At 41.9% G+C, this 25,224-nt stretch overlaps 1 protein-coding gene across 7 annotated transcripts in view; it reads left to right on the plus strand.

The window, feature by feature from the left end:
• The window catches only part of Siz (Brefeldin-resistant Arf-GEF family protein schizo), a 73,091-nt gene that overhangs the window by 42,869 nt on the left and 4,998 nt on the right, over positions 1–25,224 (plus strand). For 4 of the 7 annotated variants that reach the window (XM_076769053.1, XM_076769057.1, XM_076769056.1 and 1 more), the window contains exons 2-7: positions 20,297–20,641; positions 21,199–21,739; positions 21,877–22,236; positions 22,585–22,958; positions 24,045–24,700; positions 24,837–25,178. In XM_076769053.1, coding sequence (XP_076625168.1) covers positions 20,297–20,641; positions 21,199–21,739; positions 21,877–22,236; positions 22,585–22,958; positions 24,045–24,700; positions 24,837–25,178 — 2,618 coding nt within the window. Of the gene's footprint in view, positions 1–8,856; positions 9,241–17,748; positions 17,900–20,296; positions 20,642–21,198; positions 21,740–21,876; positions 22,237–22,584; positions 22,959–24,044; positions 24,701–24,836; positions 25,179–25,224 lie in introns of those variants that run through there. The other 3 variants (XM_076769054.1, XM_076769059.1, XM_076769055.1) reach the window with 3 other exon arrangements.

Below are 25,224 nucleotides of genomic sequence, written 5' to 3' on the forward strand. Positions count from 1 at the left end.
CTGGTAACGCTTTTGTCGACGGTCGACGCGTTAAAGAGGCGTTTCGACGTTTCCTTTTTCTACGGCTCGCTTTCCATGTATCTGGCACGTCAAACGGGACGTATGCAGAAATTCTGAGTGCCAAGGCTTGCATAGCTCCCATCGAGGAACAAGTTTGTTTCTTCGTCTCGACGGAAACGAAAATACACCACTTTGATTTTATTAACGTAATACTACGTGGTCGGTTTTCTACAAAAAATCAATTACACAGATACTGTACAGTTGAACCTCGATAGTTGTTCACGGACTTTGATACTTGCACTGCGTTGACAAGTGGAGTGGATGATCGCTCAACGATGATTCTGCATTTAAGATTGTGATACTGTTAGGTCGTGTAGTTATCGTCAAACCTTGATACTTGCTCAGCGTTCTCTCGCGTGTGAATCTAGTATCGAAACCTTGATACTTGCACGCGATATCTCCTTGCTTTCCTACGTTGATGAGCGAATAGTTGAAATTCATTTTCACACAGAGTCACGACTTTTAATGCCCGGTATTGAATGTCACGACATTTGTCATCGTGAAAAATTAAATGTCACGTTGTCGTGACATTCTAATCGCGGATGTCGCGAAGTAAATTACGTTTTGTTCGTACTTTTCCATTTTCCATTTATTTTATTATTTGCTCGACGTCGTTAAAAACCACTAAATTGACGTCAGTCGATGCGACGTCGTTTATTAACAAATAACATGAAAGTAATTTGTTTGTTTGTCAACGATCTGAAAATAAACTAGTACATTTAGGAATACGGCCTACTTAACGGGGATAAAATATTACACTATGGAGCAAAATAATCATCGAAGTTCAGGAATGAATTCGCGCAGTGTAGGAAATGTAGAAAAAAGAAATCTCTAGGTCAGAATAACGGAGACTCGCTAAAGTGTATCATATAAATAACTGATGAATATAAACGGTCAAAAGCGAAACTTCACAAACCAGGCGAATGGTAAGTAATTCACCAGAGTTTCTAGAACGGTTGTTCGAGCTAAATGAAGGATTAATATAGTAGCAACCGAAACCGCATAAATAGAAAACAGGTTTTGCTTCGTCACGACTCGAGCCTACGCACGGTTGTCGAAAAATAAGGAATGACAGAGTAAAAATATCAAGACGGACACGCGAGAAAGCGAGAAAAAGATTCCACGATCGTCTTCGCGATGACTGAACACGATCGTCAGTTGCGAATGCATGCAATCGTCGAAGAATTAACCACTGAAAGGCGATCAGAAGAAAGCGACTCGGCATTCGGACTACTCAATAACGTTTATTCTTTCTGAGCGATGGCTCCAATCAGAGTGGAGCTTCGTGGACACTAACAGTTCCCACAGAGATATTTGGACGGTCACTTCGATTAACCTTAACGTTTAATGCCGTTGGAATTTATATTTATTTAATTTGCGTCGCCATTAGTCGAACGTTCGTGCAAAAGATAACCAAGAGATGGTCTAAAAGACAATTTAAAAACTTAATACGGTTGTCTTGGACGATAGTTGGTACAGTAAGAATAGGATTATTTCTCCCTAGAATTCTCTAGATAAATCGTACCAAAAATGGTGGACTTGAATAAAAAACCCTAGCAAAATTCACCAAAATAGTTCCCCTTGGATAGTTGTTGATCACGCGATGTTACAATTACAGCGTATCTTTTTATAGACGCTTGAGGATTATTTCAGTTCATGATACGTTTTAGTGCTCGTATCGCAAGATATTACGAGTGTCCATGTTGGGAGCACGAGCCATACTAGGCACCTTTGCCTTGTAGAGCGAAGAAATAGACTCAGCACAGTGGACAATCATTCGATTGACGTCGAAAGGATCTTAATGGCGTACAATCTTGCAGCCTGAACACGTCATACTAGAAATCCATTGAAACGAATAAGTTCCATGAACCGGAGACCTTCATTGATTCGTCTGGACTCGCCCAGAGCAGAGTATTACCCAATCTACTGACAATACCAGAAATCTCTTCCAAGTCGTGAGGTCTACGAACTCTAAACGACCATTGATCCCCTTGAACTAATCGAATCTACAAAATATTTACTACCAAAGATCCAGTCTTGTATCAACACTAGTAATCTTCGAAACTCGTAAGGTCAATAAACTGCAAGATACGTATTACCCTAACGAGTGCAGAGGGTTTATTTGAACCAAAAATTAGAAACTCAGTAAATTAACAAATGCCTGTAAAAGCAAAAGTCCCAAGAGGGTGTAAGATTTAGGTCAGTTAACCCTAGAAATTGTGGCAAGAACGAATTCTACACCCTCCTTTAGCAAAATTAACGACTGTTCGGGTTCTTTTGTACTCCTTCATCCGGAACGCAGCCGGACGATGAATTAGCGTCGTTCAAGTTCACTTGGACGATAATACGTCACACTCTAATAAGAAGTCGAAGACGCACGGTTCGATGTAGGCTAATAAGAAACGGGCACGCGATCCAAGAAAGCCGTGCCACGGTTCCTCCGGTTTTCCAGAGGTTTTGCTCGTTTTAGCGGTCTGGTCGGATCTCATCGAGCAACGACACCACCCGCCGTTCGATTTCTAACCTAACTCGACCGACAAGTCTCTGATTCCGTTCGGTTTGCAAACTGTGACCGTCGAGTTGTGGTCATTGGTCGACCGGGAACAATCGGACACTCGGATCTTTCAACGTTCGGACTAATGGAGGAACTGGCCACTGGAAGATACTAACCTTAAAGTTACTGCCTCGATAAAAGATAATACTAAATTAATTTAGAAGCGTTAGACCAGGTGCTGGCGTTGGAGATCGTCCAAGTCTTTAACTAAGTAGATCTCTACTGGAATCCATTTTGTTTTACTGCCTGATAATGATTAAACCGGTCCCCAGAGGTTTCCAGAGTACAGTAGACATTTTATCCCTAGTAAATTTGTCCCCAGACTATCGTACGACTTTATCTCTAGATTTTTACGCTGATTATTCCTTGGATCCTTCGTAACTCTCGAGTCGATTTGTTCCTAGGTATTCTAACTCGTCTCTGAGCTTCTATAGTTAGCCTCTAAACGTGCTAATTTATCCCCAAACACGTGTCGATTTGTCCCTGGACACTGGCGCCAACGTTGGCGTGGAAACTCCCATATTAATTCCCTTTCAGCGGCCTCAAACTTGTCCCCGAACGTGCATATTAATTCGTTCCCAGCCAGTCTTGCCAATTTGTCCCTAAACTACGGCGCTAATCTTTTCCCCGGAACTCCCAGGACCGAATTCCCCCTAGGAAATTCTATACGGCGGTGATTTTTCCCGCAAACTAGCAACATCGTTTACACTTTCCCTCGGTGCTATAACCAATTTGCTTCCGAACGCTATGCTTCGCGACGACAAAGACGGGCGGATGTTTGCTCGGCCTAATTGCGTTTCGAGGAAACGACGAGGCGCCGGAGGTGCAACTTGAAAGGCATCCAGAGAGGAATCCCCGTTTCGACGATCAAAACTAGTGACTTTTTACATTTTTCGGAATTATTAATACTTATAAATATTCTCAACAGACAAATTAAATATATTGTAAGGGAAAAACATTGGATATTTAAAAAAAAAAAAAAGAAATTGAAAATATAGCAACTTCAGTATTTTTCAAATAAAAATAAAGATTGATGGAGACCAGATTCTTACTCTATCGTCGAACGATCTCTCCTTCGAAGCTCATCGCTCACCATCTTTGGCAAACTGATTGTATTAGTATTACCAACATTACAATGTGTGAAAGTGGCAGTAACTATACTTCACAGCCGTATATTTAAATTTCAAATTACACGTGTCCATACTTTTCCAGCAAAAAGTTAGCCAGGAACGCGTGTTCGTTTCCGGTTTATAAACGTGGATATTAATGTTCGGTGACCCGGCGTTAACCCTACCGGGGCTAGGATGTCTAGGCCGAGCGTATAGAGACAAGAGCTTTCTCTCGATGACTGACTTTTACTTTTGCCACGGGCATATTGAACATCTCTTTGCCCCGGCTACGTACGCTAGTGTACGTAACGTAATTACACTGGCGCGATGATGGGTACTTGGAAGAGTTATTCCTAACTTGAACGAAGGGAAAATTAGTATAGCTATACAGGTTTAATGAGATTGGCCCTTAGCCTAGTTATTAGCTGTCGTCTGATACTGTTTATGAGGAGCAAGAAAGGATTACGAGGTCCTACGTCGATTCGAGTCTAGGGAATTTAATTTGTTGAGCACAGCTAGAATTAATCGGTTGATTCTATTACAAATAAATACTAGAAATTTAGTAAGATCCCTCAGTCTAAGATCAGACTATCATTTAGGCCTTATTTTGCCTTTAATTTTCGCAGTAATAAAATTTTTTTTTGAGGTTAGGCGACAGATCGTGAAATATCCAAACGACATATGTGTAGGTTTATCAATCTCACGTGAGACGACGCCTTTAAAAATGTGAGTTCGGTGTCGAAATGGGCGATTTGTCGAGACGCCCATTCGCGTAAACACGAAATCGTTATCGCGATCCATTACCATACGTGAAAGTGCAGCACCGGTTAGTGGAATGATAATTTTTCTATCCTCGGTTCAGTTGCTTTTTACACGGGTGTAAAAATCTGTATTTTCGAACCAGACGTTCTCCATAAACTAATTATTATCGACGACCTACTCTTTAAATTGTCCAGAAGACCTTAAGTAACTATTTTCATTATTAATACATTTCATCGATAACAATGGGAGCTTAATACAACGTTAAAAGGGAACACAAGTGTATCTTAATAATTTCGATACATTTTCCGATGATAGTAAATATTACTAAGCGAAGGTGTGGTGGGAGAAAAATGTCGGGTAAAACCGCAGCAGGGTTAACAAAGCCGGGGATTTAATTTCCCTGGGGCATTTAAAAAAGAAAAGAACGATTAAGAAAAAAAATCGTGTTAAATTGGAATGCTGGCCATGGAGCTTGGAGGTAAAAAATTCAAAGCTCAATTTCTGTGACGATCGTCGGAAATTCTTACTGTGTAAATTGACCTCTATTCTCGAACGGTAGAACGCCGGCAGGAGCACCGCGCTATACACGCGTCGAAGTCACCGGTGGGAGGCCTCTGCTCCACCTTTCGTTTGACTTTGACAGTTCCATTATGGTATCGAAGCTAACGGCAAACAGTACCGTGCTTGACGCTAGCGAATCAACGTGTGCGGCGATATGTCGAGGTATTTCCCTCGTTATTTCCTTCGTATCGCGATGGATATCGCCGTCCAAGCTTCGATAAGCATTATCGAGCTACGTCCGCGAGAAATATCGTTCCTCGGGCGCTGGAATACCGATCGCGTTCGCGATTTCGACGACCAAAGGTGTTACGCGGAACGAAGATAAAGTTTCTTGCAAAAGGACCAGTTTTCTTCCCCTCAACAATATCAATAGTTATTCCGTCGTATAAACGTTGTGCAAATTGATTAGTGATGAAAGGAACCACTGGAAATTGGGTGATTTTTTTACACAAAAACAAGTGGAAAGCGAAAAATGAAATAATTCTTCTGTGAAAATTTGTTACTCGAGAAAAAGAATTGAAAAAATTCTAAATCATAGTGTACTTGACAATTGCTTTAATAGAACTGACCTTGGGAGGTGATAATTTTATCTTGATTTAGAGGACCATTCTAATCAAATATAGTGTTATAGGTATTGAAATTTTTTAGCATGATCTCGTAAATAAATAGAAGATAGAAATAGTTCTGTTAGAGTAATTGGCAAAAATGTTATCTTGATAAAGAGATTTTTTATTGGTTTTTGTATGAAAAATGCACCCATCTACCAATACATATTTTATTTAATGATATGGAAATATTTCAGTCGAAAAGAAGCGATATTAAGGATGATTGTGTAATGGAAATCTGTGTTGGATAATTCATCCTGAATTATATCTTTTTATTTTAACATAGCTCTCCCCTGCACTCATCTGTTCATGTTCCAGAGGAGTATGAAAGTGATGGGTGTCGCAGATTCACGACCAGATGTGTGCGAAGAAAGTTAAGTTAAAATAAAGAGAGATAATTCACACCGAATTGTATAATACGAGCCTCCATCGCGTAATCTTTCTTTGCATAATCTAAATTTTTATTTTATATTGAAAAATGATTCAGTATTATTATTCTCGTTCGATTAGAAATATTTCCACGCTTTTAAATCGAATATTTGCTACGATTATTTACGAAACTCGATGCATTCATTCGTGTTTCTTTAAAGAACCGTTAAAAAGTTGCTCCGTTTGTCTAATTTGTTCTACAATAATGAAACCTGATTTTTCGAGCAACGGTTCATGATTAACGATCAAAACGTACAAGTCGGTTAACACTTTAACGGTCAGTGTTCTTTAATGGGAACATCGTTTCTACCAATTCACCGTTGCAACGACAAAATTATCAAGATTAAAAGGTCGAATAAAAAAATATACTTAATTTTAAATTTATAGCTACGGAGGGAATTAAAGGGTCAACTTAAAATTAATTTCAGCGAAAGACGAGACGTATGGGAGGCCCAGTTATATTTTTATCAATTTTTAAATGTCACTCGAGTCTCAACTAACTTCAGATAAGCAAATTAAGAGTCCATAATATATCTATAAAAGCACTTTTCAACTTTCTTCTCGCGATATTTCAGCTGCAGAAATATTTGTATTTCCATTAGCGTGCTAGTTTCTTCTTTGAGATTCTTCGTTAAGCTAGAAGCAAATTTAGATAATATTTAAATAACAGATAACAGAGAAGAGAAACTAGAAGACTCGGTTTCTCCGTGGAATATAAATTAAATATTTACTATCTTGTAAATATATTCCCTGGAGCAACTAACTTTCGTATCTGACGAATAAATAATTACATATTTTTCTCGCCTACAAATATAAATTTATTTTACAAATTACGCTCTGTATTTCAAAATTCATTTACTACTTTTAATCAGACTATTTTACAAAGTGACTGTCTATAAGAATACTTCAAATTTTCACTGAAAAAAGAATTTATTTTTTATTTATAGTTGTCTAAGCTCGAACCAAATATTTTTGAGTAAAAATGGAGGTCGAGTATTGCTTTTTCTCGAAATTAGGCAGCACTATTTTTATCGATTGTTAAATGCTGAAAACACGCGAGAATTCTTGGACGCGAACGATCGCCGCTCATCGTTATTCCAAAGCTTTTTCGTACGTGAGTTCCCGATACAGTCGAGCTAAAGAAGAACAAACGGTATCCACTGACACGTTCTAGTTACACGAGCATAAACTAATTACCAGCGAACGATTTTTTATCCTTTTTTTCTTCGATATCTACCAGTATCGACAAAAATTCATATTACAATATGGGGCAGATATTATTCTTGTAAAAATATAATTAAGATTAGGTTTCAGTAATTATATATTTAACTTCATCCCACCTATTACCACAACCACAATCACCTATTATAATTAAATTTGCGTAATAGAGCCATATAATAATAATAATTATAGACATATTATAACAAAATGTTTACTGTACAATGATAATTATAATATTTAATAACAAACACGCGGGATATGATAAAGAGATAGTAATTATCAAAGCGCCGAATGCAATTAAGTATCATAACCGCGGACTAATTACGCGCGGAAATGTTTTTGCGGCGCCGCCAGTGTTCAAGTTCGCTAGATAAAAGGGACTATAATTCCCTCGTTGCTCGTGGTTTCGAAAATAACAATTAATTACAGGGAATCGTGCCTCTCGATGTCCTGTTGCAGTCAATTGTTTCGATTTAACACGACAAAGCGTTGCAAAATCACCCTTTAAAATTACACGATTTTTCAATTATTATAGCAACATGAAATATACAAGATAGACTATGTGAGAAATTAGGAGGAAGTATAATTATTTTTACAAGAAAGAAATTAATTAATTTTGTCTCGAAGAAAACTGATTGAAAAATGGCCACGTAAAATTGTTCCCCCATCGAGGCACGCGAAAAGTACGAGAAACGTTCGCAGAAAACTGTACTGGCGACGGTCATAGTGCTTCTCCCATTGAATAACAATATATGTATAACGGTTACTTAAAGAAGCAATAGTGAAGCAATAAAAAAAGAAGAGTTTCGTTTCCTGCGGTTACGGGCCCCTCCATTTTGAGAGTGTCGCACGTATTTGGCTCGGTTCGTGCTGTTGCATATTAAATCGTGTGTCATTAGAAAGTTGCGATCGGTTGTCAATTAACCGGAAAAGAGGAACGAGTGAAAACGTCCCGCGTATCGGTTGTCCGTATCGTATCGTCGTTTTCGATCGAGCTGGAAAAACGCGCGAGCGTAAATAAATCGTCGATCATATCAGGCTAACTGACGCGTTGTTAAAAAAATTGGATCGCGCTTTAAACAACCTCAACTTTCATCGCGGTTAATTCGCGAGCATTAAATTAAATTTCATCGATAACCGCTGTTAGGCGTTTGCATTTTATTAGCGAGTCGATCGTTGTACTGAAAAAGATCCAGTTTGTATAAAAAGAATCGCGGTCACGTTCTCTGATGTCAGAAAAGTGTGTTAAAATTAACGTATGCACTAATTACTAAGACTCAGAGTGGAAAATTGCGTCCCTGTACATGATAAAATTGCTGGACATTTTACTTTGCTTGAAAGCTTCGCCATTTATCGAAGAAATAATCCTTAACCCTTCAGGTGCTGATGTTTGAAGGGTTGGTACATGGTCTGTGCAGAACTCTCAAAGTTATACTCGTTAACCGTGTCCGTAGCACGCCTTTGGGCGTTCCACGCACGCCCCAGACCGATAAACGTCGCAGTATCCGAAGGGTTAAAATGCTGAATCTAAATGTCTTTACCTCTTCATATTCAGGTCTATTGGGTACCGAAATGTATCTCGGATAGTAAGACGCATCCGATATTGCCCGACGAACCAAAGAGTACTGTGATAAGCAGATGTAAACAGATTCATTCATCGTGACGAAAATGAACCACGAAACCGCGAGTGAAAACAGTGAGACTGCGTCCGGTGATAGTGATCGATTCAACGGTGATCAGTGAAAGCAATCATGTTCACGATGATTGAACCCAGAAACGACAAGGTGTCCGGCCAAACGAGGCACCACTGTTACCAAGTGATAAGGACCACCAGGGTGCACCAGAGTTCCAGAAGCTCGAGGATGGTGACTGTTCAGGAAAAGGTCATCAGATCCCGTTTGCAGTTAGGCTATTCCACGCCCACAAACTTCATTAACCGGTATCTATCAGCTTGTTTACACGGTCTTATTCGAATGATTTATCGTTAAATCGACCTTACTAAAATTAAACAGCAAAGGTATAAGGTAAAATCTAACTCTTAGAGTGTCTAAAATATCTTTCAGATTGAATTTCCAATAGAAATAAACTAATAATTGGGATTGCAATTCTGGAAACCTAATTCTAAACTGCGTTTAAGTTTAAGTTTAACTACTGTTCGGGAAAAACGTGGAATTCTTTATCAGGATGAATTCCACGTGCAAAAAGAAATCGAAAAGCCCTTTACCGTTTCGAAATCCGAAGCTTCGTTGCCGAGATATAAGCAGATAAGTCTACTGATGCAATTACTGGCGCGCGTCATTTTGATCCCAGTCAGCTGATTGCAAGTCACGTGCTATATATACGGTTACACGCGCGAAAAGTTTAACTGCTTATATCTCGACAACGGAGCATCGGATTGGAAAACGGAAAAGAACTTTTTCATTTAGGTTGATACGAGGAATTCATTCTGAGAAAATACACGGATTCCTTGTATAAAAATAAGTCGAAAATTGCAAAAGAACTTTTTTCCTACTGGGCTTGGTCTTCGAGAAAATCGGATTCAAAAATCGATTTGTCGGTCCACAATGGATAGACTGTTCAAGAGCATCGCCTATCGATTTATTTTCTTGCAAATCGACATGGTTAACAAAGGAGCCACGATCGAAGAAAGTAAAAAGCAAGTGGAAACTGCCTGGCTTTATCGAGCGAGATATTAAAAGCGCGTAAATAAAATCGCAACTTTATAATTAATTTTTCATGTCTCGTAACAATGTATGTCCTAATTTGTAGTAACTTCCGGGTTGTACGGTCGTTTCGAGCTAGGCGCTGCATGCTTCGAGTTACGCAGACAGCTTCCGGCTATTTTATGGAAATTTTTAATCCGAGGAACGCTCCTCGAGCGATTCCACTGCAACTTATTCGCGTTAATTATATGCATAAAAGGGAGCGGAGTATCTTTCGAGCGTAGACCGCGTTCCCACGCACTGGCTGCAGTAAATCGTCTTTCGCAATACGAAGAAATATTCGGGAAACTTTACGTTTGCAAACGACGAGGAAAGATCGAGTAAAGATTATTCTTGAGAAAAGCAACAAATATCTCAGTTTTTAATGAAAATCATAAATGGTAAAATAATTAATCCCAATGGTTTATAAATTTTTGTACTGAAGTATTGTGAGAATGCTCCCAATCAAATTTGAGCAATATATGAATGTAATTTACTATGTTTAATTTCTTCTTACTGTCTTGCAATATTTATTGAGCCAAATTTGTCGTACTATAAATAGTGTTTATTTCTCTAGCATAAAATAAACAATACCCATGTGAGAGAAAATACATTGCAAAGAAAATATTGTAAAAGAGACGATCACGTGACGCACGTAAGGATCATGGAGGGGGTAACCCGATCAGTGACCTTGAACAGCCACAACATCTCGCTTGTACCTATCGCGAAGTAAAGGCTGACAGAATTTGATGCTATTAAACACTCTTAGTCGTTGAAATCTTCAAAATTCAGGCGAATCATAACAAAGCTTGTTTAGATTCGCATCGTACGTGCATTATCAAGGAGGAACGGTGGTTCGTTGGCTCCTCCATCGTTCGGAAAAGACCGCGGTGTCTCGAATTCATTAAAGGAATTATTAAACCGTGCTCCATTACTGCGGGACCGTAGCGTCCCGACTAATTATCATCGAGCAATTAACAACCGTTGATTGCCATTAACGGTGCGCGGCAGTGTGTTAGACTCCGCTGAACCCCTCCTCCTCGCGAAATAATTTCCTCTCTTGCTCGTGGCACGCAACCGGGCATCGAATATCTCGAGCACGAAGAAAAACCGGTGGAAAATCGCGGCGAACGAGTGAATCTCGCGATGTTGGTTTCTTTTTTTTTTGTTTGTTTTTTTTTTTTTTTTTTTTTTTAACGACGAGCTACATTGTTATCAGCGTAACAGCGAGACGAGCCCATGAATAATGCAGTCGCGTGCGCTCGCGCGCTCAAGTTTTCAGCTCTAATTGGGACCGTTTTCTTACGGCAAGTCGAATGGTGGATTTACCTGTTCTTTTTCATTTTTATCTTTTCTTCTTGTTGTTGTCGACGGACAACATTTCGCTCGGCGAACAAAAAAACGCAATTTTAACGGATTCGCGAGAAATAAAGCAACAGAAGTCACGCGACCTCGATCGCCATATTTAATTCCATTCCAAACCGTATCGATAAAAACTGTAGCGAAGTCAATTTCTAATATTTCGTGAGAGAGAGACGTTAAATTAACTTCTAATTAGCGTAATAGTCGGACTCGATGAATAATTAGAAATTGTAGGCGTTTGGTGAATAACGATCAGGTTAGAAATGTACGCGGTAAAGCTTGTTTGTTTCGGGCGGTGGGGCACGTTAATGAAATTTTTTGCGGCCATCTTGGAAGTTTTTTATAATGTACTTTCGCGATTGTAATACAGAAACTGGTACATTTGAGGTTAGGTTGTTGGGGGAAAGGTAAAATAATGCTTTTGGTGGGAAAAATTCACAGTTTTAATACGGAAGCAGGTATATTTGAAGTTAGGTAATCAATAATTGGCAGTGCGCTGTTATTAAAAACGAATGTTTTTATTCGGAACTTCCCCTAACCTACAAACTGTTTGCCTTTTCCCGTTTCAATTTCCATTGGTTGGTACAACGTTTGCAAAAAAGGATCTGATACTGTTCGTTATCTATTCACCAAACTCGGCGCGCGCTCTCGTCGAATCTTTTCATCGGCAGTAATTCTGAAACACCCTGTACATTATTCTGGCGGTATCAAAAGCGGTCATCGCGAGACAAAACGACCACTGGAGCACTACGTGATTGCATTTCCCTTTTAAAACGTTCTCGAAGGATTCTCTTTTTTTTCCTCCTCCCGAAATTTTATCTGAGAGGAAATTTAAAAGTCTGAAAATCGCGCTTTCCGAGCGAAACAGGAACTCGCAGAGTCGACATGCGCGTGCTCACCAATGAACTCTGCTGCCTCTAGCGATGGAGTCGACCATCTAGCGAGTATTCTGATTTAATATCGAGTAATCTGATCTAATATTTTCATAACTTAGTAGCCTATATTTTCCATCAGAACATAAAGAACAACCAAACAAAATTTCGCCTAAATCGAACGAAAATAGAAGGAGTTATAGGGGAATCACAAACACACAGATTTTAAATTTTATATTAATAATTAATGAAGTAGTGCTCGAACTTACGAAGCGAATCTTAATGACATTGAGATATTGGTTCGCGAGCAAAAATGCTTAATTAAATTTATTTAGCCCTGTTCGCGAGCATTTATCGAACTCGAAGCCATCCCTACGACCGACCCGTGAACGTCGGCGCCATTTAATTACGCGACGTTAATCTCGCGGCGCGCGTAACGAGCCACGACTTGGCGAAAAACGACGAGAAGCAGCTTGTCGGTTTCCTGGTGGCTTCGATGAGCAGCGACTCTTGAAGCTGCCGGTACGCCTTGCTGAAATTAAATATCGCCGAATGGCACTAGTGTTCTCGTCTGAGAAATACTTCTCTTTGGCCCGCGCCAAGGTTCGCCTCGAAATAGCTCAGGTTACTCAAACGCGACCACGAACACTTCCAAACAATGAACCTTGCCTCTTACGTTCCAACTAATATTAATTACCGAAGACTATGAACCTATAAAGTCTTTTGAATGACCAAACACAGCTTTTGAGTCCTCTCAAATCCTGAAGAACGATAGTGCTCTAGATCTGGTGAAGCTTGAGGAGGTTGCAGACTCTCTGAACTCTACAACTGCCCCAAACGTAAAAAGCCACAAAGGACTATGAACCCATAAAAAGTTTCTTGAACTTCCAAACGCAGCTCCCGAGTCCTCAAAAATCTTCAAGAACAATAGTCCCCTGGAACTTGTGAAGCTTGAGGAGGTTGCAGAGTCTCTGAACCCTGCAAGTGCTCCCAAGCATCAGCAGTCACCGGCAGTAAACAACAATTTCTCCTAACGGCATAGTCTAGCAGTACCCATCCCCGTCGCGTCTATTCCACGCGAGAGAGCTTCGCGGACATGTATGTCTGCAAGAAAGGCAAAAGAAAGGAAGGAAGGAAGGAAGGAAGCGCCGCGGAGAAAGGGAAAAAAGAAGGAGGCGACACGGCGAAGGCTTCTATGGCGCGTGTCCAAGTGGCAGCTGATGCACTCCACCTGAAGCCTACGCGTCTGAGGGTTTTGTCTTCGTATAAACGAACGAGTGGCCCCTGCTAGACTATCTCTTTCAACCCTTCGCCGTCTTCATTGTTCCTCCCTCCCTTATGGACGCGTCGGAGTCAAACGACGCTTGTCGGCGTAAGACAATAGGAGTCTCCGCTGAGGATTTATCGAGGGCGCGAACTCGGTGAAAAGGCGTTTGTTTTTCGCGACGGCGGCGGATAGGTCCAATTCTCACCACCGTCGCGTTTCAATCCTCAAAATATTCACTATAATTATTCTAAGACTTTGGGTATTGGCTGACCACTGGGTGACTTCATTCTACTTAACATTTACATTTTCTTAGACAAATTAGGGCCTTACTGGGGCATTTGTTTTATGTTAGCTTTGTAACACGGGTGATTCGAGTAGCCTATAGTCACCATCGGAACATAAAGAATTATTACAGTAAATTTCGTTTTGATCGAGCAAGAATAATAGAAATTATAGGGACATCACAAACCCACAGATCCGGAATCTTACGTTAGTAATGACAAGGGGAAAGTATTGTTATAAAAAGATGCAACCGAACGAGAGAGACCGAAACGAAATGCATAGAATGTTTCTTTTCCGAGAGGTTCGCGTTCGAGGGCGGTCGCTGGCTTGAAGGAAGAGAAATACATTGGAGGTTAGGGTGGGGCGGCATTAAAGCCTCCCAAGAGGCGAAACATCTGCCTGTCGGGTGTTCGAGGGACTCGTGCCGTGGTGCACGCGTGCTGTTGCCCACGTACATACGCTGTAAAGTGCCTCGAAACATGCACCTGGCGTCGTGTTTTTTTCTTTTCTTTTTTACCCCGGAGTAGCATCGCCAGTCAAACGCATACTCTCTCGTCCTTTCTTCCTCAATGAAGCACTTTGTCCGGAATACCTTTGGGAAGCGTTTACGTTGCCCGTTTGCTCATCCTTTTAACAATACACCGCGGGATTTGATTTTGCGATATTGAGAAACATCGATCACGTCCTCAAGGATGTTGGAAATTTTCCACCTACTGGAAAATGGAAAATGCCATGTCTTACCTAAGAAAATTCAGGTGTTCACGCATGGGAGTATACTTTTCCACCTACTGGAAAATGGGAACTGCCATTTTTCCACCTAAAAAATTCGTATGCTTGCGTAGGAAAATATATTTTTCCACCTGCTGGAAAATGAAAAGTGCCATTTCCCACCTAGAAAAATTCAGAGAGTATACGTAGGAGAATACAATTTTCTACCTATTGTTTTCCACCTAAAATTTTCCCACACGAGATAACAGAAAGATGGCGGTGTCCCGAGTGGCAAAATCAAGTATTTCCTTTTATGAAAAGTCGAGAAAAATAATTTCCTGTTTTACGTGGAACGAGAAACCCGGTACCCTCTCTTCTTCAATGAAGCCACTTCGTTAAGAATACCTTTGGGAAGCGTTTACGTTGAACGTTTACTCGTCCTTTCCACAAGTATGCGCCGGTGAATACGCCGCGGAAACGCGGTCAAGTCCCTCGTTAATTCGCCAACAATTGTATATTAGGTCGTCCCATAAAGGATGCAAATTCTTTTACGTATTTATAGAGGATGGTATGCAGGTTACTTACAGCTATCGATCGCCTATGTGTTATGTACATCCGTAAATGATTTTTAATTCAAGCTAATCACAAAGTCTCTCTAAAACGTTAGGAAAATAGGAAATAGAGTATTCCATTTATTTTATGAAACGTTAATATCGTTTGAGGTTACAAACGACCCAATTTTTCAGGTTTTTTCGTTTAATTATTTAAATAATATTCTAGATCAATAGCTATTAGGGTGGACAAGAGTTTCTCGTTGAAATACATTGCGAAAAAGGGAATCCGCGGACACGCCGCTTTCTCAAGATACGCGCCAGGCGATCGTCGATGCTCGCCGCTTTAAATACAATCTCATTTGCTCGGAAACAACTTCTCTCGCAATTACGTTTCATTTAAGACAATCGTAAAGGCTGCTCCGCGGTGCACAATTCCGCGGACCGAATGAATCGTGCGAAAGTGATACAGAGTTGCTCATGGGAAAGTAAACTCCGTTTCGAAAAGAAAACGGATGCGAACCGTTCGCTTAAGGCGATAGGAAAGTGAATTTCTACGGTTCAAGAAATTAGGGAAACCGTGGTTCGCATCGTTTGGGAAAATGGCGGAGTCTCGTTTTGTCGCGCCACTTTTATTTATGAAAAGAAAATTAAGAAAATAAATAATAAAATATAGTTAAACCACATGAACAAGCACGCTCGTAATAATTTAGATACGTTCTGTATCGTAACAGTAAAAATTAATATACGAAACAATGTCCGGAAGAGCGCAGTTAAATGACCGTTGAAAGTGGCGGGAAGTTTGAATCTCTTTTCCCGCGTTTGCGATCCGTTCCCGTTGCGTGACTCGTCCCAAGCGAAATCTGATCGGTGCAAAGATTTCAGGCCTTCCGATTGTACGGTACGTCGCAAACTGTAAACACGTTTGCTTATCCGACGCATCGTGGATGTTGCGCAAGGCGCTTAATTGTCGCGCATTGCATAAGTTGTGGAAGGTTGAGTGTCACGGCCGTCCTCGTCATCGTCGTGATCGGTAGCCTCCGCATACCTGCTGACACGTACGTGAAAGGCGATACACATTCTCGAGGGATGCGCGAAAAGAAATCCTCCCCTTTCGTCGAATAATGTCCCTTGCACACCAACGACCCGCCCACGCTCGCTCAAGCACACACGGACACATGTGTCATTCGTCGAGTGTCTCTTAACCCATTTCAGGGTCGAGATTAATTATTTTCTTGACACCGTGTCTATTTACCAGGGCTCGTAACAATCCTGGCACGAGTATGTTCTAATTGGAGGAAACTCGTTCGTTCGAAACTATATTTTCGAGCATATAATAACAATTATATCAAACCTCAAACCTCAAACCGACTGTAAAAACAATTAATAATAATTTGAGTCAAACATAGTCCGCGATAAATGATACTGCAATAAGAATCCAAAAAGCATGGTTAACGATATTAGCAAATAAAAGTTCCCCTTTAAAAGGCGTGACCTTCCGGTGACGATTCGATAAAAGGGAGTCCCATCGATCCTCCATAGGAAGGTTTATTCGCCACATTAAACAATTTATATCGAGAAAGGTCTTGCTACTTAGGGAAGCAGAACGAACGATAAAAATGTAGGTTAATCCGTTAATCGTTTTCTCTTACGATTCTTTGATTAACGCTCGGCGTCACCAAGAGTCCATCCACCTGGTCGAACGAAAAATTCCTGAAAACTCGGTAACGTAACCTTCGCGCGATTATCGATGAGTAGAGGGGGGATAAAATCGATCCTCTTCCAGAAGGTTGCTCACCACTGTCGAGGCCGGTGTGCACGTGCTCTCACCCCTCGTCCCTCTGCACCGTTCACTGATTTCCGATCCTCGTGTCGAGGACGAAGAATGCCTCTGGCCGCCAGCTGCTCGCGATCCTCCTCCTCGATCGGGCCGTCCTGCGATCGTCAGAGTGACGCGATCCGTTCTCCGGCTCGCATCGACGCCCGAAACTCGTGTCTCCGTGATATCCAGTCGATCTCGATCCAGTAAACTACGTAAGCCTCGCTTTGCGACCGCCAAAACTCCCCCCGGTCCAATCAATCTCGATCCTTCAACCACAGAACCTTCGACCCTCGAAACTTGTCCCTCCTTGGTCCGATCAATCTTGATACTTCGACTACACGATCTCGACTGACGCTTGCCCCGCCTTGTTTCCATGGATCTTCCTCCTACAACTAAATAATTTCCGTTCCTGGATTCCGAAACTAGGATTTAATTTCCTTAATTAAATCTGTCTTTGTCCCCTAACTATATTCTCTCGCTTATTGACGCCTGGTACTTCTTCCTGTAAGTAATAGTTTCTTGATTAAATCGATCTTGACCCAACCTCGTAGCCTAGCTTCTTGAAACTTGAAACCTCGAAACTTGTTCATACCGGATCCAAGCAATCTCAGTTCTAATTTGTCTGTAATTAAATCAGTCTCCATCCCCTAACTACATAACCTCGCTTCTGAACCACCATAATGCAACCTTCATCCTTCGTCCACATAACCTCACTTTTTTACCCCTGAAACTAGTATTTCCTTTGTTGAACAATTCTTCGTACACTAATCTTGCTTTTGAGTCCCTCTCTAACTGAAATAATTCCAACGTAACTGATAACCCCGAATCTTGACCTCCCCCGAAACTTTCTCAGTTTCGATTCCATTGTTCGCAGTGAGATATCGTTACCCGGTTAACTGTAACTGTGGCGATCTGTTCGCTATGAAGAGATAGTTTACCGTGACCACATAAGTGAAGTTTGACAAGGATCCTCGAAGACACGCGTTCGAAGAGAAACAAAATGGTGGCCTGGGTGGCCGGTTTTCTCACGGGGTACGTAGCGTGATATACGCACGGTGTACATACATTCGTACGGGGGTGAATTTCCTGCGATGATTCACCCCGCAGCATGATTCACGGGGCGCGAAACGGTTTCTCGAATAGTAATTGCTGACAGCTGGTTGGACAAACCCTAAGTTTTGCGACAGAACATTCGTGCAAAGGATCACAGGAGTTTTAGATCGTTGTAGTTCTTACTAATCAGTGCGGCATTGTGTTCGAGTTATTTGTTACTTTATAGTAATAAGTAATTTATTTGGTACAAAATGGCGCCATATTTTGTTTCAGATACGATAGTTGGACCGAAACTATCGGAAATAAATTTTTTCTTTTTTCGATCTCTTCTTAATTTCGTACAAACTACAAGATACTTCGACATTATAAAAATTGTAACCTTGGGGTACAAAAGCAGTCGATTTGGCGTGGAAATGGCTCGTCGTGGGGCTTATCTAGCAAATTCTGCTTTATAAGAGGGTGGATACGAATGGAACGAGCGGTTTTTGGATAAAACCGAGCTCGAAATGTAGGCCACGATGAATTGAAGCAGATCCTAGAATATTAGACTTCGCGATCATCTGTTTTTTCATAGAAAACCAAGGGGAATTCAGAGACTCGAGAATAAAAATAATTCTAAACATACAGAGGAAACAGAAATTCGTAAACTATTTTAAAGTAAATTTTAATTTCCTTTCTATAATTTTGTATGTTCTTGGAACTTCCGTAATGCTCCGTGACATAATATTTCAATAAATTTACCGTTCTCTGCAAACTAACATCTCCATTTTAAATATCTTTCGTTATAAAACCTCGTGGGTGGTATTTAAATGACTCCCAACGATGCTCGAGATCGTTCGTTGATTCTTTGATTTTTCGTGTCAATGACTTCGAATCCACGCAACACAAAACCGAATCGAATAGTATACAACAGTGCGTTAAAGGCTTCCAACGTTTTCAGTCGTCTTATAAAAAAGTTTAAAAACTCTGTCGACGAGAAATTCGTACGAAAAATTGTCTCGTTAATAATGTAAGCAGCCAACGTCGGGAATAGTTCTCTCCAGCAGGTCAGGAAACGCATTTCGGTGGAAATCGTAGGCCTATCTCTCGCGATAAGTGAAATCTCCGGAAATCACGTTTGGCAATCACGTGCCGAGCGGATATTGAATAAAGCGGTGGCAGTGCTCTGAAATATAATGAAAAGCAAGATGAGTCCACGAGATTACCTCGCAAATTGCATGCTGTAACGCCGCAGTAGTTCTTTTTTTTCAGCCTGTCACTTGTGAAAGATGAGTTACTTCATCATTTCTACGGTCTCGATAAGTATACAGAACGTTTAGACGAGTATGAACGATACTTCAGAGTGTGTGTTGGACGTTAATTAATCTGTGATTTATAAAAAAAGTAGAAATAAATTTTTAAAAATTTCTTTGCACTTTAAAAGAGTTTAATGACAATGATATTTACTTCTCTGCTTATTTTCAAGAATTCGTATTTTTAATAAAAAGAACCTCGCATGTTTTATATTAAAAACAGTAATTAGAGTCAAAGTGTAGTATATTTAAAATCAAATGAGTCCCGACTCGTTTTGTTTTGGCACGGAGGGCCGCTTTAGAAACGATTGCAGTATTTTTTCGATGTCTTTATCTGCGCCGTACGATTTGCATGAAGGTAAACGATGTCAGTCGTATTTGCAGCGAGGCAAAACAGCTTTAAAGTGTCTCCGTCTATTTTTACCCTTGCATATACGGGCATTTATGATCGGCAAGTTATCCCAGTCTATAGGTTAATTGCGTCCGCAAAAAGACACGTTTTTGCACTTATCTGTTGCCACAGGCTCGTGACATTTTAACTCGCGGAGGAAATGTTGAATGCTCCGCTTTATCAGGCAGATGTTAATCGTCGCGTCACACCGAGTCGAACGTAAACTTTCTTTCCGAAACCCAGCAAACGTTCCTCTCGAAAAAGAAGTTAATCCGTGAAACTCGAGGGAAAGGTGGACCGACAGAGAGGCAACGTTAGATGTTTTTACAGTCGACGCGTTTCCGCGTGACGATATCATTACCGTGAAAGTCGTGTTCCTCGAAAGGATCAAATCTGTGGCGGTGCAACGACGCTAATGCAACGTGGGTCAGCTGTTCAATTACAATCATATCTGGCGAATAGACATACCCCCGAAATCCTACCCACTTTCGAGAAAAAAATTCTTTACTGAAAATATAATGTCTGACCATAAATGTTTCCCTGAAATTTCATGCGTATGTTTGAAACATCGTAACTTCTGAACGCGTTGAAGGATTTTAATGTTTCAAAGTGTAAATTACGTGCATTTTTGTGAACGAATTTTCCATCGAAGTTCCCATTTGCTACAACGAGTGTTTCCCTTTGCTGTTACAGTTTTCCGTCAAAAATGGAGAGGCCGTCGCAACACGCCCCGAACGTGAATCAGGTCCACACCGGCGGCATGCACGGGGTGTATTCGTCGGGCAGCCAAACATCCCTAACGACGTCCTACATCACGGGCCAGTCGTACATACAGAATCAGAATTACGGCCACAATCCTTACAACTCCTCGTCGAACGTGCGAGTCTACTCTCACACGGGTTACAATCAGCCACAAAGTTATGGCACGATGGTGCAGGGCTATGGTGGTCAACCTCAGACAGGGTACCAACAGAATCACCTTAAAAAGGGACCCGTTCGCAACGGAGACGTGCCGAAGAGATGCCGGCTGCAGACTGCGTAAGATTCCATTGATCTAATCGTTTACGGAATTACAGATTAATCGATGGATCGTCCGTACTTAAATTCACTCGCATCAAACTAGTTTAGCTATCGGGAGTCCATGATATGCCGCACGTCTTCGTTGCCAGTTCGCCCTATACGTTATTGACTTCTTATTAAGTTTGTAATAGCCTGTCAGTTGTTGCAAATATGAAACTTAGAAGACGAGGATGTCCGGTTGCAAACCGAAATCGTATCAAGAAGTCAATAATGGTTTGCAGGATATGGGATCCACATTAAGCAATAACGTAGTCCGACAGAAGCGGGTGCTCGAGTATGCGTTTGTTTTAAACGCTTCGATCCCATTTTATTTTATATCCTCTTCAGTAACAGTTAGAAAGAACACAAGAACAGATGTGGAACAACTTGTACTTATATATCAAGGGGTTAAGTATATTAATTGTAGTTATCCAGTGGCATCGGAATAATAAACACATGCTTCTATCAGACTCGCCTACTTCTTAACTTGAGTCTAAATTCCAAGCTTGTTCTCACTATCCTCGCTTCTATAACAGATACGAGCTGTCCCAGGACCTCTTGGACAAGCAGATCGAGGTGCTAGAGAGAAAATATGGCGGCGTGAAGGCGAGGAACGCGGCGCTGACCATCCAGCGCGCGTTTCGGAGATACACTCTGTTGAAGAAGTTCGCAGCGATCACCGCCATGGCCAAGGCGGAGAAAAGGCTGAGCAGAAAGCTTCAGGAGACGGATCGATCGGTTGGCATGAACGAGCACGAGAGGATGGTCTACCACAGTCAGATCTACATCCAGCAGCCGCAAACGGCGAACAGACCTATGCCCATCAGAAGCATGTCCCTGAGAGAGAGGAGGCACGTCGAGAATTCCCAGTCACCCATACCCAGAAGCCAAAGCGGCAGGTGCGAGGTCCAGGTTCCTGGCCATCAGCACGTGAACCATAATATTCATCAGAGCGGCAGGCATACGCCTTCTCTGGCCCCCAGTCCTTGCAACAGACACCAACAGTTACCTCCGAGTCCGTGTTGGGAATCCAGCTCGCAAGAGAGCGGATCCAGCATCCATTATTATAATCCGCAGGTGAGCTCGTTAGGGCTTTCTTTACCTCTTTTTAACTGCAGTCGACGTAACTCTGCTGATGGACAGCGCTTAGATCCCTCTGGGAAAAGAAATGTGTACATATTTCAATAAGTTTAAAGTATGTAATAAATGTTCAGGAAGCCCTGTGCGGCCTCAGACAAGAAACACCTCCGCGAGACTTGCTTCGGACGCCCTGCACGTCTCCGTCGACGCCTCACAATCTTCAGACGCCGGTGCCTCAGAACTGGAGCAACGCCAGTCACCTGGGATCCGGCGGCAGATCCAGGGGCTCTGCGAAAAAGGTCCCACCGGAAGTGCCAAAGAGAACGTCTTCCATCACCTCCAGGTCCATGGAGCCGCGCCACAACGGTCTGAGCAAGAGCGTCGAGAACGGAAGTCTCAGCTCGGTCCAAAGCTCTGGCAGCGATTCCACTAATTGCGAGAGCTCCGAGGGTGACGCTCAAAGAGGATCACCCGTGTGGAAGCACAAAGGAATCGTAAGTTCTCTTGATCTTCGTCGCCTTTGTATCCAGGAAAATAGTGGTGTCTCGCGCTGAGAATAATATTTATTCATTGCTTACCCTAACGACGATCTCTGATTTTGATGAAGCACTCGGAGAGAGCATTAAAAAATACTGGAGATTAATTGTGATCTCTGGATCATGGTGGCAGAAGTTAGAAGAGCTTTGGTACAACAAGCAACGCTAATTGTCTTCGTTATAATAATTTTTCTAGTGTCTAGTGTCTTTGAATATCAACGTGCTCCAAATTGAATAAAACTCAGAGATTGTCGATTAGATCTCTTTTAAAATTCATTGAACTAACAAGCATGATCTGTTGTTCAGTCAAGCTCACCCGAACACCAAGAATGCGCAAACCACGCGACAGATTCCAACACGATGATGAACAGCGTGAAGGATCTTGGTCATTCTCACGCCAGTTCCGGTTATCAGCTTCCACTGATGGACCATCAAGAGAGCATGCCTCAGACGAGCTACAAAGTCTCGGAGACGGTCAGAAAACGTCAGTATAGAGTCGGCCTAAATCTGTTTAACAAGAAGCCTGAAAGGGGGATCAACTATCTGATCAGAAGAGGATTCCTGGAGAACAGTCCCCAGGGTGTCGCGAGACTCTTGATCAGCAGGAAAGGGCTGTCCAAGCAGATGATAGGAGAGTACCTTGGGAACCTGCAGAATACATTCAACATGGCTGTGCTTGAGTGAGTAATTTGTAATTTCCCGTTTTAGACAGCGGGGAGGGAAAGTCACGAAGTCAACAGATGTAAACTGTACATTCGGTGAAAGTTAATTTATTTGTTTATCACAGTGATCGGTGACCGACGTAGCGGAAACAGGCGGTGTCGTTGTTCACTATTATTTACTGTGGAAAGTACGTTTTCACTTGTCGCTAGATTTCTACCAACGCAATTGTTCCAATAGAGTGTGGTTACCTTCGACTGTTTATTGGTTTCGTGTACAGAACTATCAAACATTTCATTTCTTCTGATTCACTATGATGTATTTCATACAATGGAAGGCCTTAACATTATTTACAGCTGCTTGTAGACTGTATTAATAGATAGAATATACTTATCTTGTAATATTAAAACAAAAATGGGATCAAGGTGGATTGGTAAAAGGTCGTGGTACTCTACTATAAAGTAAAACTTTGTAACCTTGTGTAAAGTACAAATTCCAATATTATACCTGAAACATTTTTTGCTATCATCAACAGTTTCAAACATATTCAAGTGAGTCGATTTAAACGGGTCGCCGCGAATGTAGGATACAAAAAATAAAAGAGTGAAATAAAAATTAATATGCAGCAGTTCGCGAACGCGTCAGAATGCTTGGTAGAGCCTTTGTCAGATCAGAGCCTAAGCAAACGCTTCTGTCCTTCGTCCTCTTAACCCTGAGACCCATGCTCCTAGAACTGCAACACGCAGTGGGGGGTCTTTTACGAAATAGCCTCGGGTTCGAATTCTAAAGTAGAATCTAGCGAGCCTCTGTTCTTCCACGAATCCTACAATTAAGGTCACAAGCGTAAGACGAGCCACTGCAACCGGACCACACAAAAGACCGAAAGTGGAACACGTGTTAAGAGGGCAAGACACTCGACGATTAATGTTGCATTTAGTCCCGGTGAAGTGGGGTCTAGGGACTCGTGAATCCCAAAACATCCAAGTATACCTCTGTTATTTGAGCATCGGCCAACGATGGCCATCGAGACGCCATTTACCTAGAACTAATTAGCCTGAAAGATACAACAGCATTTTTATTAATTTTGCGATGATATCATTTTTCAGATGCTTCTCCCAGGAACTGGACCTCTCGGGTATGCAGGTGGACGTCGCCCTGAGGAAGTTCCAGGCGTACTTCAGGATGCCTGGCGAGGCCCAGAAGATAGAACGACTGATGGAGGTCTTCAGCCAACGTTATTGCCAGTGCAATCCCGACGTGGTGTCCAGGCTACGGTCCGCAGACACGGTCTTCGTTCTGGCGTTCGCCATCATAATGCTGAACACCGACCTGCACACACCTAACATGAAGCCAGAACGCAGAATGAGGTTGGAGGATTTCGTGAAGAATCTCAGAGGCATCGACGACTGCGGGGACATCGACAAAGACATACTGGTGGGCATCTACGAGAGAGTGAAGGAGAACGAGTTCAAGCCTGGTTCGGACCACGTGTCTCAAGTGATGAAAGTTCAAGCGACGATCGTCGGGAAGAAGCCCAACATGGCTCTGCCGCACAGAAGATTGGTCTGCTACTGCAGGCTTTACGAAATCCCGGACATTCACAAGAAGGAGAGACCTGGCGTGCATCAACGAGAGGTCTTCCTCTTCAACGATCTCCTCGTCGTGACGAAGATCTTGAGCAAGAAGAAGAACAGCGTCACCTACACTTTCAGACAGAGCTTCCCATTGTGCGGAATGGTCGTCACGCTGTTCGAAGTTCCTCGTACGTTTCGCGTCTGGATTACTATAGTTTAATAGCGTTTGGTCTTCCATTTCACGCTTTTGTCGCGTCTCATTGAATGTCTTGAACGCCAGTAACTTTAACAGTGTCTTTAATCGAGGCTTCTGTCTTCCGCTAGATTATCCGTACGGAATTACACTCTCCCAGCGCGTGGATGGAAAAGTGTTGGTCACGTTCAACGCCAGGAACGAGCACGACAGATGCAAGTTCGTGGAAGACCTCAGGGAATCTATCAGCGAAATGGACGAGATGGAAACCTTACGGATTGAGACGGAACTGGAACGACAGAAGAGCAGCAGGAGCGCCAGAGGGGGCGCAGAGAACAGAGACTCTGGCGTGGCGGATGTCGAAATATGTCCTTGCCCGGGGCCATGCTCTGACAGATCGGAAACCACCGATATGGACACGCAGTTGAAACGCTCTGCTCTTAGCAATTCGCTTCTTGACATACACGAACAATGTGAGTAGTCGTTTTGATTATTTGTACGTCTCTATCTCCAATAGAA

Source organism: Colletes latitarsis, chromosome 7 (genome assembly GCF_051014445.1).
Source record: "Colletes latitarsis isolate SP2378_abdomen chromosome 7, iyColLati1, whole genome shotgun sequence".
NCBI lineage: Eukaryota > Metazoa > Arthropoda > Insecta > Hymenoptera > Colletidae > Colletes > Colletes latitarsis.